General features: G+C 43.1%; 1 protein-coding gene across 2 annotated transcripts; it reads left to right on the top strand.

The window, feature by feature from the left end:
- Positions 1-2,108: 2,108 nt before the first annotated feature.
- On the top strand, positions 2,109-4,913 carry LOC124130010. 2 transcript variants are annotated; one of them, XM_048393283.1, is made up of 4 exons: positions 2,109-2,658; positions 2,971-3,054; positions 3,628-3,900; positions 4,452-4,913. In XM_048393283.1, the coding sequence occupies exons 1-4, from the start codon at positions 2,115-2,117 to the stop codon at positions 4,547-4,549; spliced, it is 999 nt and encodes a 332-aa protein (XP_048249240.1). In that variant the 5' UTR covers positions 2,109-2,114; the 3' UTR covers positions 4,550-4,913. The 2 variants fall into 2 exon arrangements, with proteins under 2 accessions (XP_048249240.1, XP_048249241.1); XM_048393284.1 differs by having other exon boundaries at positions 3,628-3,894.
- Positions 4,914-14,529: the final 9,616 nt, after the last annotated feature.

Consider the following 14,529-nt stretch of genomic DNA (forward strand, 5'->3'; position numbering starts at 1 on the left):
ACATAATGCCGCGAAATTCGTGTTGCGAATTAGAGTAGTCCCCCCTTACACCAAGTGGTCAGTCGTGGACCTACGATTATCGCTTTATTCATGGATATCGATATAGTAATGAAATTAATGAAACTCCGAAATAAATAGGTATCGATTTTCGATGTGTTTACTTAAATTGAACATTTTTCCTGCCGATTATTGATCCTGTTTTATTTTCAAGTTCAGGGACATATATTTTTTTCCTATTTGCGTATTCCGTTGCGTACATCATTGTTGGATACATCAAAGAAACCATCGTCAATTGTTCACATTTTCTGTATGCATTAAGTTCATGGACGGAGTAGGGCTCATTTGACTGACGTGAGTAATAAAGGCGTCATTTCTTAAGTGACTAAAATAAACAAAAGTCATAATAATGATTACTACACCGTAAATCGATCATATGTATTCACGGATGATGGAGGAACGTGATGGAGGTATTCCCGGTGCAAACAAACATGGCGGACTGATGTCAGGTTTAGTGTAAACTGGTTCCCTGCTTGCTCAACTTGGACAACATGGTGATGTGTAGAGACGGGACCCAGCTTAGGTATACTGCTGGAATCAGAATGCCTCCAGCTTGCCGAAAAAAGGAACTGAAATAAACCTCCGACCTAATGTGAAACGACATTCCTAATGCACTAAACTTTATATCAGAAAGTGCAGTACCATTATCTAGCGAAGCGATTTTGGTGAAATCAAGGAAACTGAATTGCCTAACTAGTCTCAGTTTCGAACCTACCAGCCCCTGTACAACTACCTGTGTGGCTGTGTAGCTGTGCGTCTAGGGTTCAGTCCTGCCTCATACTGAAGCACATGTTGTGTCTCCTAAAGCTACTGACTTTGTCCGAAAAATACCTCTGTTCATCCACACAGTGAATGGGTACCCGGTAGGATGAGATGGCATTGTAACTGTTAGCTTACTAGCGCCTCACGGGCAGATTTGGTTGTATACTACTTAAAGGGCAAGTTCACACGGAAATGAACCTATTTTTCTTGTACTTTTTCCACATTAAAAGTGTAAACCTAGAGGTGTCAAAGACAAAAATATAAAAATATCACAATTAATTAACATATTTTTCGCATTAAAACGATTTATATTTTTCACATTTACCAAGTGTTCTATTTCCACAACAAAAACACCATGGCTTATGCCCCTTGCAATATGACGTCATTGGTGCCAATTGATAAACATTATGACGTCATCATGCTTTGTTAGAGCCGCTTCACGTGGTGTAGGTCTAGGTGTGTGATTCTAGCGTCTAAGATGCCAGCCAGCATAGTGTTATGCTGAGTCACCACTGCGCCGGATTGTGTCGTAGGCCATGTTGTTTTACCGCAAACTGGTACTTGATATCTTTTGCGTTGAAAATAGACAGGGACCCAGTTGAATTGGCACCAATTACGTCATAATCTAAGGGGGATAACTCAGGCATGTTTAGCTCGAAAAACGAAGGCCTCATAACGGCATATCATTTTCACACTATTGTGAGCTTCCTACTTTCACTGTGAAAAAATGAGTGTATATTTTCAAACACAGATACTAATTAATTCTAAAATTGCGTTTTGTTTAGAAAAAGAAAGAAAGTGATTTTTGCGTGTACACTTCCCCTTTAAGGGGCAGAGGGTAATAATAGTTTCGCGCTTTGAGCTCACATCAGTATTCATTTATTCATTCATTCATTCATTCATTCATTTATTTAAGTCTGGAAGATTAAGATGTATATCGGACAGATACTCTTTCTACCTTGCAAGTAGGCCTACTGATTAAGATTTTTGTTCTTTCAGTATACCATGCGGCCATCGCTGTTTGTACCAATCACTTCCCATTTCGTTTTGTCACTTTCCAGGACGTCATAAAAATTATAAATAGCGCGATTCCTCATCTCTGGTGTGTGACTTCTTTTCATCATCAGTAAAATGTATTTTGTCATCAAGTGACTTTAAATTATCTTTTACAATGAACGTACACAACAATATCTCGAAAACTGTCAACCCTACCTGCTTGACTGCTGATTGTGCAAATGACCTATTTACATTTAATTACGTCATGAGACACTTGACTGACTAATATTAGATACAAAATGGCGGCGGAAGAGGGCAGTATTCCTGTGTCTAACGGAAAAGAATATCATTATAATATCCTATACAATTACGATTCCGGTCACCCAGATGACATTGAAAAGTCGCGATTGATAGCGGAGAGGATCGCAGATACACTGTCATCTATCGGGTTCCGTTCTTCGTACTATTATGACCGGGATTGCCTCCCGGGGACGAATGTGTTCGGGGAGTTGTTCCGGGTGGTTGAAAAGTCTGAGTACACAATCGTCGTCCTCACCCCGGGGTTTGTCTCGGGCAGTTGGAATCGATATACACAGCAGGCCTCCTTCAAGGAGCTTCTGGAGAGGGGCAGGTCTCATCGCTTTCTGCCCTTGTGTTTTGGGCTGGATCAGGCTAATATGCGAGTACCAATAGAACTTGACACACAAGCATCTCTGGAGTTTTCACCTGACTGGGAGAATGACGCGGAATCCTGGATAAAGTTGAAGAGGGTGTTCACAGAAGAAAGGTCAGTTGCTGCATCGGACGTGTACAGCAACCAGCGAATCGGCGACCCTGTGCAAGGTGAGTTCAGAAGTTCGGTATCAGTTAACTTTAATTTCCATACCACAATAAGTCTTAATAATAATAATATTTAACTCGAACTGTCAAAGCGAAACTACAGCACCAAACTTTAGAGTTATTTCCCTTTGATAACCGGGCTTAACCAACCATAAGCTAAATCACTGAACTTTGAACCTTTCTCAGGAGGGTGCTGTGTTCAGTGAAACGGCATCATTTCTTAATCCAGAAAGTTATTAATAATTTGAGTGAAAATGTCAGTAATCCGGAATTGACTTAATCAACGTGTCACTGTAATTTGTTATTGTGATTCAGAAACCAACCCACAGAGAGGCCACCAAGCTGAAAACCTTGGTTCCCCAACAACAACCTCTGAATATAACCCGAATCAGAATGAAGGTGAGTGTAGCATAATTTATAGTTGTCATTCTTAAATTTGACGTCAGGCAAGAAACAATAGTTACTTTGTTATGCGAATTTCTTTCGCTTCCGAGTGAGTGAGTGAATTTGGTTTTACGCCGCTTTTAGCAATATACCAGCAATATCACGGCGGGGGACACCAGAAATGAGCTTCACACATTGTAATCATATCGGGAATCGAACTCGGGTCTTCGGCGTGACAAGCGAAGGCTTTAACCACTAGGCTACCCGACCGCTCCCTTTCGGTTCAATAGGGCGTGCTTAAACTTTTCGCGAACACCTGGTGTCATCAATGGTTTTCATTATCCATTCATATAATTTTCACTACTATTTTGTCGTTTACGCCCAATGGAATTGTTCGGCAAATAGTCGACACTGGTTATCCTCTTGCGTTGATTTTTTAATATTATCATTTTAATAATTTAAATCATTCCTAGCCCAAATCAGATGTTGCGAATTTAACGCATTAATATACAAACGTCTCTGCATCTTGTAGGATAGGTTACACGAACCAGATGCAACTATGCGACTGCCTCCTCTTAACATTGACAGTTGATGTCACGGGTGACCAGCCGTCTGAAGGAGGATCCTCCTCAGAAGGGCAGTGGCATATCATCTACTCACGCACACCCCTGCAGGACTCTGACCGTCAAGGTCAAGGACAAGGTGATGTCACAGAGAGAGGAGGAACAGACGAAAGACTTCAAGAGACAAGTCTTGACCTTGATGGTGATAATCAAGATCAAGATGATTTTACATGGAGAGCAGCTGACGAAAGACTTCCAGAAGCAAGTCTGGTCCACGATGGTGAATGTGAAGGTAAAAGTGCGTGTTCGGTTCAAAATTCAATTTTGCCACGTCAACCATATCTGACGTAAACAAGCTCTGCATTCTAAATGCCACTGAAAGAAGAAATTGAAAACTCTGTTATTTATCTCCTAACTCAGTCACTATAATCATTTAGTTCCTCGTTTATAGGATTACAGCAACGTATAGCTGGAATATTGCTAAAAGCGGCGTAGAACCATACTCACTTATCATTCCAGCTATAACTCGATTATCGACAGCTATACCAGCGACTGAAGGTATCACGAACAACCAACGCCATCGGGGTACGGTGACCCAATAACTTAGCTGTGTTTTTCTGACAAGATCTGTGATATGTCACTGATTGTTGCTCATGCTTTCAGCCACTGGTTTGTCTTGTCCATACCCGATTATTTACATGCTGTTGTGGTGCTGCTAGAAAATGTCTGACTGAGGCGTTAAATTACGAGCACTCACTCACTCACTCACTCGCACATTTAACAGATTTTATTTTGCATACAGTTACCATACTTATTTGACGGGTTTTTTGTGTGTTTTATTTTTCACAGATTTGTGGCACGCGTTTGCAAAACGTGTTTTCTTCAGCATAGCAGAGAACCTATTCGCGGTTGACTCGTTGAGTCGGATACCTGGTGGACACAATTGATTTTAGTCAGGAAGAAGACGTGTGAGTGAGATTAACGCCGCTCTAGGGATTATACCAGTCTTTTGGCGGCTGGGGAATTGTAGAGAGCGTTTTACACATGTACACATGTAGGGAGCAGAAGATGGACTTTTGGCGTGACTAACGAAAGCTTCAACCACCATACTACTCAACCACTCAATGGGGAAAATAAGGCGTGTATCCAAGTATATTTTTCTCCACATTCGACTTCTGATGAAAAGCTACCAAACCAGTTTTTCCCAGAAAGCCATTTACATTCTCAACTCAACGAATCATTCTGGACGTTGTTTGTTTATATTTACCCGCTTTGTTTTTTTATAAGAAATAAAATATTAAATTACTTTAATGCTCTTAAATTGCTTTTGACCGAAAATTAGGATCTGCACATAAACAATGGATTTTGGAGTCCTGTCACTGATGCAGGAATGCTTCTTGACGAGCAGATGAAGGAATGCATGTTTCTATATGACGGCAGTGTTACACCAACATGGCCAACTAGTAAATATGAGGCGAGAAGCATGGACCAGGAACAGCCGTCACGTGGGATTTCAAGCCATGCTAACTAGCCTTCCATAAACAACACTTAAGACATTTAAGCATCTGTGAATAAATCTGCCTTTGTAGTTTCCAGAGGAAAAGGCCAGCTATGTGTAAATTGTCCTCAATTATATACAAGAAGAACCGTCTTGAAGAATGCACGGTTCACAGTGGAGGATAGAGACACACTGACTGACATGGGTACCGCCAGATTATATGTTACTTTTAATACGGTTGGAAAAGTTCTGAAACTTCCATAACGGGGGTGGAATGTGCTTCAAAATCGTTTTCTTAGCTCAATGTTATTTGCAACCATGTTAATAAATGACAGTATCACACATGTATCCGGATATCTCTGTGGTGTTGCCTGACAAATGGCCATGCAGGTATTCGGATATCCCTGTGGTGTTGTCTGACAAATCATCATGCAGGTATTCGGATATCCCTGTGATGATGCCTGACAAAGGATCATGCAGGTATTCGGATATCTCTGTGATGATGCCTGACAAAGGATCATGCAGGTATTCGGATATCCCCTTTGGTGTTGCCTGACAAACAACCATGCAAGTATTCGGATATCTCTGTGGTGTTCCCTGACAAATGACCGTGCATGTATTCGGATATCCCTGTGATGTTGCCTGACAAAGATTCATGCATGTATTCGGATATCCCTGTGGTGTTGCCTGACAAATGACCATGCAGGTATTCGGATATCTCTGTGGTGTTGTCTGACAAATGACCATGCAGGTATTCGGATATCCCTGTGGTGTTGCCTGACAAATGACCATGCATGTATTCGGATATCTCTGTGGTGTTGTCTGACAAATCACCATGCAGGTATTCGGATATCCCTGTGGTGTTGCCTGACAAATGACCATGCAGGTATTCGGATATCTCTGTGGTGTTGCCTGACAAATCATCATGCAGGTATTCGGATATCTCTGTGGTGTTGCCTGACAAATGGCCATGCAGGTATTCGGATATCTCTTTGGTGTTGCCTGACAAATGACCATGCATGTATTCGGATATCTCTGTGGTGTTGCCTGACAAATGACCATGCAGGTTTTCGGATATATCTGTGGTGTTGCCTGACAAATGACCATGCATGTATTCGGATATCTCTGTGGTGTTGTCTGACAAATCACCATGCAGGTATTCGGATATCTCTGTGGTGTTGCCTGACAAATCACCATGCATGTATTCGGATATCTCTGTGGTGTTGCCTGACAAATCACCATGCAGGTATTCGGATATCCCCTTTGGTGTTGCCTGACAAACAACCATGCAAGTATTCGGATATCTCTGTGGTGTTCCCTGACAAATGACCGTGCATGTATTCGGATATCCCTGTGATGTTGCCTGACAAAGATTCATGCATGTATTCGGATATCCCTGTGGTGTTGCCTGACAAATGACCATGCAGGTATTCGGATATCTCTGTGGTGTTGTCTGACAAATGACCATGCAGGTATTCGGATATCCCTGTGGTGTTGCCTGACAAATGACCATGCATGTATTCGGATATCTCTGTGGTGTTGTCTGACAAATCACCATGCAGGTATTCGGATATCTCTTTGGTGTTGCCTGACAAAGGATCATGCAGGTATTCGGATATCTCTGTGGTGTTGCCTGACAAATGACCATGCAGGTTTTCGGATATCCCTGTGGTGTTGCCTGACAAATGACCATGCAGGTATTCGGATATCCCTGTGGTGTTGCCTGACAAATGACCATGCATGTATTCGGATATCTCTGTGGTGTTGTCTGACAAATCACCATGCAGGTATTCGGATATCTCTGTGGTGTTGCCTGACAAATGGCCATGTAGGTATTCGGATATCCCTGTGGTGTTGCCTGACAAAGGACCATGCAGGTATTCGGATATCCCCTTTGGTGTTGCCTGACAAATCACCATGCAGGTATTCGGATATTTCCGTGGGGTTGCCTGACAAATGACCGTGCATGTATTCGGATATCCCTGTGGTGATGCCTGACAAATGACCATGCATGTATTCGGATATCTCTTTGGTGTTGCCTGACAAATGACCGTGCATGTATTCGGATATCTCTGTGGTGTTGCCTGACAAATGACCATGCAGGTATTCGGATATATCTGTGGTGTTCCCTGACAAATGACCATGCAGGTATTCGGATATCCCTGTGGTGTTGCCTGACAAATGACCATGCATGTATTCGGATATCTCTGTGATGTTGCCTGACAAATGACCGTGCATGTATTCGGATATTTCTGTGGTGTTGCCTGACAAATGACCATGCAGGTATTCGGATATCTCTTTGGTGTTGCCTGACAAATCACCATGCAGGTATTCGGATATCCCTTTGGTGTTGCCTGACAAATGACCATGCATGTATTCGGATATCCCTGTGGTGTTGCCTGACAAATGACCATGCAGGTATTCGGATATCTCTTTGGTGTTGCCTGACAAATGACCATGCAGGTATTCGGATATCCCTGTGGTGTTGCCTGACAAATGGCCATGTAGGTATTCGGATATCCCTGTGGTGTTGCCTGACAAAGGACCATGCAGGTATTCGGATATCCCCTTTGGTGTTGCCTGACAAATCACCATGCAGGTATTCGGATATTTCCGTGGGGTTGCCTGACAAATGACCGTGCATGTATTCGGATATCCCTGTGGTGATGCCTGACAAATGACCATGCATGTATTCGGATATCTCTTTGGTGTTGCCTGACAAATGACCGTGCATGTATTCGGATATCTCTGTGGGGTTGCCTGACAAATGACCATGCAGGTATTCGGATATCTCTGTGGTGTTCCCTGACAAATGACCATGCAGGTATTCGGATATCCCTGTGGTGTTGCCTGACAAATGACCATGCATGTATTCGGATATCTCTGTGATGTTGCCTGACAAATGACCGTGCATGTATTCGGATATTTCTGTGGTGTTGCCTGACAAATGACCATGCAGGTATTCGGATATCTCTGTGGTGTTGCCTGACAAATCACCATGCATGTATTCGGATATCCCTTTGGTGTTGCCTGACAAATGACCATGCATGTATTCGGATATCTCTGTGGTGTTGCCTGACAAATGACCATGCAGGTATTCGGATATCTCTTTGGTGTTGTCTGACAAATGACCATGCATGTATTCGGATATATCTGTGGTGTTGCCTGACAAATGACCGTGCATGTATTCGAATATATCTTTGGTGTTGCCTGACAAATGACGTGTGTACGGCTGCTTGTACTTGTCCGGACTGATGCCGATTTTATAGTGCTAGCTCACTGAGATACCATATTAAACATGAATACACAACTCAGAACAGTAAACTGCCTTTCATTAATATCAACCTGATGATATCAACTTTAACTATTATCGTTTGGGTGTAAACTTGTCGTGTCGGGAAACCATTGTGTATAATGTACAAGTTGTAGAAGAAAAAGCATACATTAGTACACCCCTCCCTCTTTTGAGTGAGTGAGTGAGTGCGTGAGTGAGTGAGTGAGTGAATGTAACGCCACTTTTAACAGTATTCCAGTTATATCACGGCGTGTCAGCTTAATTGTAGGTAAGCCCGAAGTGATGCAGGTCTCAGACGTTTACCACGAGCACGGATATGGTGCTGACAAACCTAGGAACATAATCGGGTTGAACCGGGATTCGAACCCACAATCATAGGTTTCTGGCGTGCCCAAGGGCCGCAACTCTGCACAGCGAATCGCGGCGCCTTAGACGACTGGGCCACCCGTGCCTCCTCCCTCTTGTAACTCCAATTCAACGCATTCAGTAATAGACAGGTTTTGAGCACATTTGACTGTTCAAGGATCTGCATAGTGGACACAGGTAATTAAATATCTAACCTGTCCATACAAAGTTGGAGCGGAAAAAAGGTGACTATCTTGAGGTCATTATGATAATGAATATAAAAACACTCATAACTACAACCGACGCCGTGGTCTGGTGGTAGAGCGTCCGACAGGAGAGCGGAAGGTCCGGGGTTCGATCCCCAGCCGCGTCATACCAAAATATGGTACCCTGTCTGGTGCTCGGCATCAAGGGCTTGTCGAACATGTCTATTCATGTGTTTCAGGCATTTCGATTGAGATGTGGACGTGTAGCGATGAGGCGACATTCTGTCATGTATGTTGATGCTGGAGAGCTGTTATAATACTCACAGGTATAATTGTGTTTACTATCACATGGGTATTGTGGCTGCAGGGCCTTTAAATACTTTGTATATATGTTTGCATTTCATTGGCTACACAATGTACAGTAGGCTGCAGAGCCATTAGAATACTTGGCCTTGGAAATGTTCGGTTGGCAGAACCATTATAATTCTGCTGTATTGGGTGTCAGTGGCCCATGTGTGATGGGTCAAATAAAGATTGTACATGTTTGTATAATATGTATTTGAAAAAGTATGTATGACGTGGGTGAAAGGTAATTCAAATACTGTATACTTCTCAGTTACTGATGCTGTTGCATTCGTAGGGAGAAAACGGTTCCAGAGCCTTTTGTATTAACAAAGGGTTTTATCTCTGGTTTTACGTGTCGGGCAAAGGGTTTTATCTCTGGTTTTACGTGTCGGGCAAAGGGTTTTATCCCTGGTTTTACGTGTCGGGCAAAGGGTTTTATCTCTGGATTTACGTGTCGGGCAAAGGGTTTTATCTCTGGTTTTACGTGTCGGGCCAAGGTTTTATCTCTGGTTTTACGTGTCGGGCCAAGGTTTTATCTCTGGTTTTACGTGTCGGGCTTCAGCCACCGTTACCATCTGTATGTTTCGATGTGTTATATTCGATGTTATATCATATGAAATGATGGCATATGGAGTGAAGTGATGTCACTGTGGTGTGTTGCGCGTTGTGCTTCGTAAATAAACTGCCGTGTACCGCACAGCAGTTCCAGTGTATATGTGTGTTATGTTGTGCTTTAGAGTTTGGTGTGGTCTAGGAGAATGAATAATAAACTAGTGTCCAAAAGAAACGATACCAACTTATTTTCAAATCTGTTTTTTACTCAGTGAATTGTCAAGTATGAAAACATGCCAATTCGTATTGCACATCCCAAACACAGCATAGTCGATAAAAAATACCGGGAACACGTGATCACTTCGGGGAAAAAACGTAAATTTCGTGAAAGTGACATTTCCCTCTCTAGCATGTTCTGCACGTGCAGAAAAACTGTATAAAACGGCTGATCAGACACGTTGATATCACAGCAACAAAAAGAACACAAGATATGCCACGTTTGACAGCCATCGAGAGAGAGAGAGCCGTTGGAATGGTCCAACAAGGAGCGTCACACGTCGACGTCGCCAGAAGGTTGGGCTGCGCACGCATCACTATCACCAGGTTGATGCAGCGGTTACGTCAGACAGGTCAGACGTCAGACAGGCCCAGGAGTGGAAGACCACGAGTAACCACGCCCCGTGAAGATCGTTACATCCGGGTATTACACCTGAGGAACCGCACCGTAACAGCGACGTCCACGGCGGCTACAGCTCTGGGACACAGGATCAGTCGTCAAACCGTCTACAGGAGACTACGGCAGTATGGTATCCGGCCACGTCATCCCTACCGCGGACCGCTCCTGACGCCTCGACACCGGAACAACAGACTGATCTGGGCCAGGCGAGTTCGACGTTGGCAACGGCGGGACTGGGCACGTGTTATGTTCTCTGATGAGAGCAGATTCCTCATCTTCAGAAACGATGGACGGCAGCTTGTATACCGACGATTTGGTGAACGTTTGGCGCCTAACTGTATCCAACAGGTCCGGCCGTTTGGAGGTGGAGGGTTAATGGTTTGGGGTGGCATATGTGGTGACGTCAAAACGATGCTTGTCGTAATTCGTGGAAACCTGAATGCACAGCGTTATCTTGATGACATCCTACGGCCTGTTGTGGTGCCCTTTACTCAGCAACAGCCTCGTGGACTCCTTTTCCAACATGACAATGCAAGGCCACACACAGCAAGATTGACACAGAACTTCCTTGCCAACGCCAACGTACAGGTTTTGCCATGGCCCGCATGTTCACCGGACATGAATCCCATCGAGCACTTATTGGACCACCTCGATCGGCAAATCCGACGTTGCCGTGTGCCTCCAGTCAACGTCCAGGACTTGGAACGATGTCTCCTCGAGGAATGGCAACGCATCACTCCCAACGTCATCAGACGTTTGACGTCATCAGTCCGTAGGCGTGTATTGATGCTCACGGTGGACATACCCGCTACTGACTTGACTTTGAGACGTGTGGTGTGACATTTCCCGTTGTTTCTGTGATCAGTGCTCTAACGAAATGTTCATTTTTCGACCCCACCCATCTTTAAAGGCTTGTCATATTGGTTGTACAGATTTTATTGAACTGAAATTTTTGTACAGATGTTGTGAAAGGATTTCTCAAAAGCATAACACCAATCCTAAACTTCTGCACTGTTTAGTTTTTCTTTTATGTCGTTGCAAACAGGTGGTATCGTTTCTTTTGGACACTAGTTTGATACATAGCCGACACAGTGTAGATAGATACATGTTGTTTTAGATTTTCATTAAAAACAGTTGATGCCATGCAAATCAGCATCACGAGTATAAGGGAGGGTCTGTGTACGGCAATGACAAATTGCGTTTTCGGCTTTTTATCCTCGTTTAACCAGGTTATTAAGTCTCCCTTTTATTGTGATTCAGACCCAGGACCCATTCGTCACAACAAGATTTTACGATGTATTCATCATTGCAACAAGCGTCGAAGTACAACCGGGTCGTCTTGAAACATAATGATTTACTTCCCCTGTCTGTTCTCCGGAACATTTCATGTGTAACAGTCTTCTGGTTTTGTTAGGGGGCGGTCGGGTAGCCTAGTGGTTAAAGCGTTCGCTCGTCAAGCCGAAGACCCGGGTTCGATTCCCGACATGGGTACAATGTGTGAAGCCCATTTCTGGTGTCCCCCGCCGTGATATTGCTGGGATATTGCTAAAAGCGGCGTAAAACCATACTCAGTCAGTCAGTCTGGTTTTGTTACACATAGCGAGCGATCTCCTGGATGATGCCGAGGTTCTGAGTGAGTGAGTGAGTAAGTATGGTTTTACGCCGCCTTTGACAGTGAGTGAGGGAGTATAGTGTTACGCCGCTTTTAACAATATTCCAGCAATATCACGGCGGGGGACACCAGAAATGGGCTTCACACACTGTACCCATGTCGGGAATCGAACCCGGGTCTTCGGCGTGACGAGCGAACGCTTTAACCACTAGGCTACCCGATCGCCCCTGACTTTGAATGTAGTTCAATGGGTACAGGGTACAGTACATGACATAAGACGATGACGATATCACACACTGGATGACACAGTTTATTTAAGCTTTACAGTTTATTTCACAGATATATTACGGGTCGTATCATTTGTTACGAGCAAAAACCATTTCCAAGTAAAGACACCAAATTCATTTATGCACCTTAAAGCACTTACGTGACAATATATGTGGACACATTCAGCATGAGCGGTACACGTTTAAGTATTGAAAATCTTGGTAACTTTTAATTACAGGTGGTTTTAGATTTAAAAAGTATCAACATCTCACAAATAAATCCATCGTAGACGCCAGCGTCATCCCTATTCAGTGTAGCGGAACCTGTAGCTACGTACCCCTGAGGGGTTCCCGAGTCAGAACACCTCCTATGTACATGTACCCCATGCTCGGCATAACGGGATCGGGTGGTCAGGCTCGCTGACTTGGTTGATGCATGTCATCGTATCCTAAGTGCGTAGGTCGATGCTCATGATGTCAACCACTGGGTTGTCTTGTCTGGACTCGATTCTTTACAGACCGCCGTCATAGAGTTGGAATGTTGTTCACTGCGGCGTTAAACAACAAACAAACAAAACACACATTGAACTATACACCTACCATTTTAACTGAAAATACAGTAAACTACGTTTATAACGAATACGCTTATAACGAACTAGCGGATATATCGAACTGTTTTTTTGGCCCCAGCCATTGTTGTATGTATGCTGTATGTATATTTATAACGAACTACGGTTACAACGAACTAAAATTAGTGGTCCCTTTGAGTTCGTTATAACCGTAGTGTATAGTGCCGACTAAAGTGGGTATCGGATGGTCAGGCTCTGAGATTGAGATATTTCTGAAATATCAAGAGTGCAAATACAATGACTTTTTATTTAAGCAAGATATTGATGGAAAAAGGAACATGGTGTCCCCTAGTCACGCTGAAGACCCGGGTTCGAATCCCGACATGGGTACAATGTGTGAAGCCCATTTCTGGTGTCCCCCGCCGTGATATAGCTGGAATATTGTTAAAAGCGGCGTAAAACCATACTCACTCACTTACTATATGGAAACACATGAGGGTAATCTCTTTATTATATAATGTCATTATTGAATTAATGGACATTTAAGAAACCCGTATGAATACAGTTTTTTAGTGAACCACATGATTAGTCATAAAGTGTCAATGGCTTGCAGACAAGTTTCGGGAAATCCATATTGAAACATTAGGAATATTGGTCAATATGTTATTATTAAAGAAGGTATATCGCATTGAAATATGGAACTTGGTGACTTTATTTGCATGGTTGTCGGATCCTGATATCAAATTATCGGATTGGTTTTTCGCAACGATAACACTGTCCTTCTATGATAAACAACGTTCCTGAAGACACGCTACAGCATAGTGTTGTATAGTTGTAAAATACCTGTCATACTTGAGATAATATAAAAACCAGGTATATTATCTTCACTTCAAATTTGTAGAACAAACATAGCCCAAAGTGTGTAATATATCTCGCCTTCAAATGACTGTGTAGACTGGCTGTAGGCCTCTGTCATTGCCGTGACTGTTATGAATGGAGCTCTGGATATGCAAGTTTTACTTATTGATTCATACCCTACCTGATTGTACGTGTTCTGGAGGGTGGCGATGTGGGTGTTGTACGTACGGCAGTGTGGCTACCACTGCATAGCCAATAGGGCAAAATCCAAAAATCCAGGCACGCTCAGTTTTCGAGGAGCAAACTCTTTGACAAGTTACCCCGCATTCCAACATTTAACTAACATTCCACAGCTGCATTGAGACCTCGCTAATCTGGACGGTAACGTTATCGGTGAAAGTGTCCGGTTTAACACATTGTCGGATTATCGAATCATGGTTACATGGTGTTTCTTTTGATATATTTTTCCTTTGATTTTCAGTGTTCCATTTATATAATTTTCACAACCATGTTGCCTTTTACACCCAATGGAGACTGAATATTCTCTGGCGTCTTGAGGTTTATGATATTCATATGTTATAATGGTCATGTTGGACCACGGACTTGCTCATTGTTAGATTCGGTATGAAGTTTGAAATAGCGGCCCTTTTCACTCATTTTAGCAATATTTTTTATCGAAAACTTGCAGGAGAAACAAACTATTTA

The sequence above is a fragment of the Haliotis rufescens genome, unplaced genomic scaffold (assembly GCF_023055435.1).
Source record: "Haliotis rufescens isolate VD_foot unplaced genomic scaffold, xgHalRufe1.0.p SCAF_12, whole genome shotgun sequence".
Lineage (NCBI taxonomy): Eukaryota > Metazoa > Mollusca > Gastropoda > Lepetellida > Haliotidae > Haliotis > Haliotis rufescens.

Excerpts from the sequence above, each read along its gene's own strand:
- LOC124130010 (XM_048393283.1), top strand. The coding sequence starts at position 2,115 with ATGGCGGCGGAAGAGGGCAGTATTCCTGTGTCTAACGGAAAAGAATAT. Across the intron at positions 2,659-2,970 it reads AATCGGCGACCCTGTGCAAG|AAACCAACCCACAGAGAGGC; the intron begins GTGAGTTCAGAA and ends ATTGTGATTCAG. Across the intron at positions 3,055-3,627 it reads TAACCCGAATCAGAATGAAG|TTGATGTCACGGGTGACCAG; the intron begins GTGAGTGTAGCA and ends TAACATTGACAG.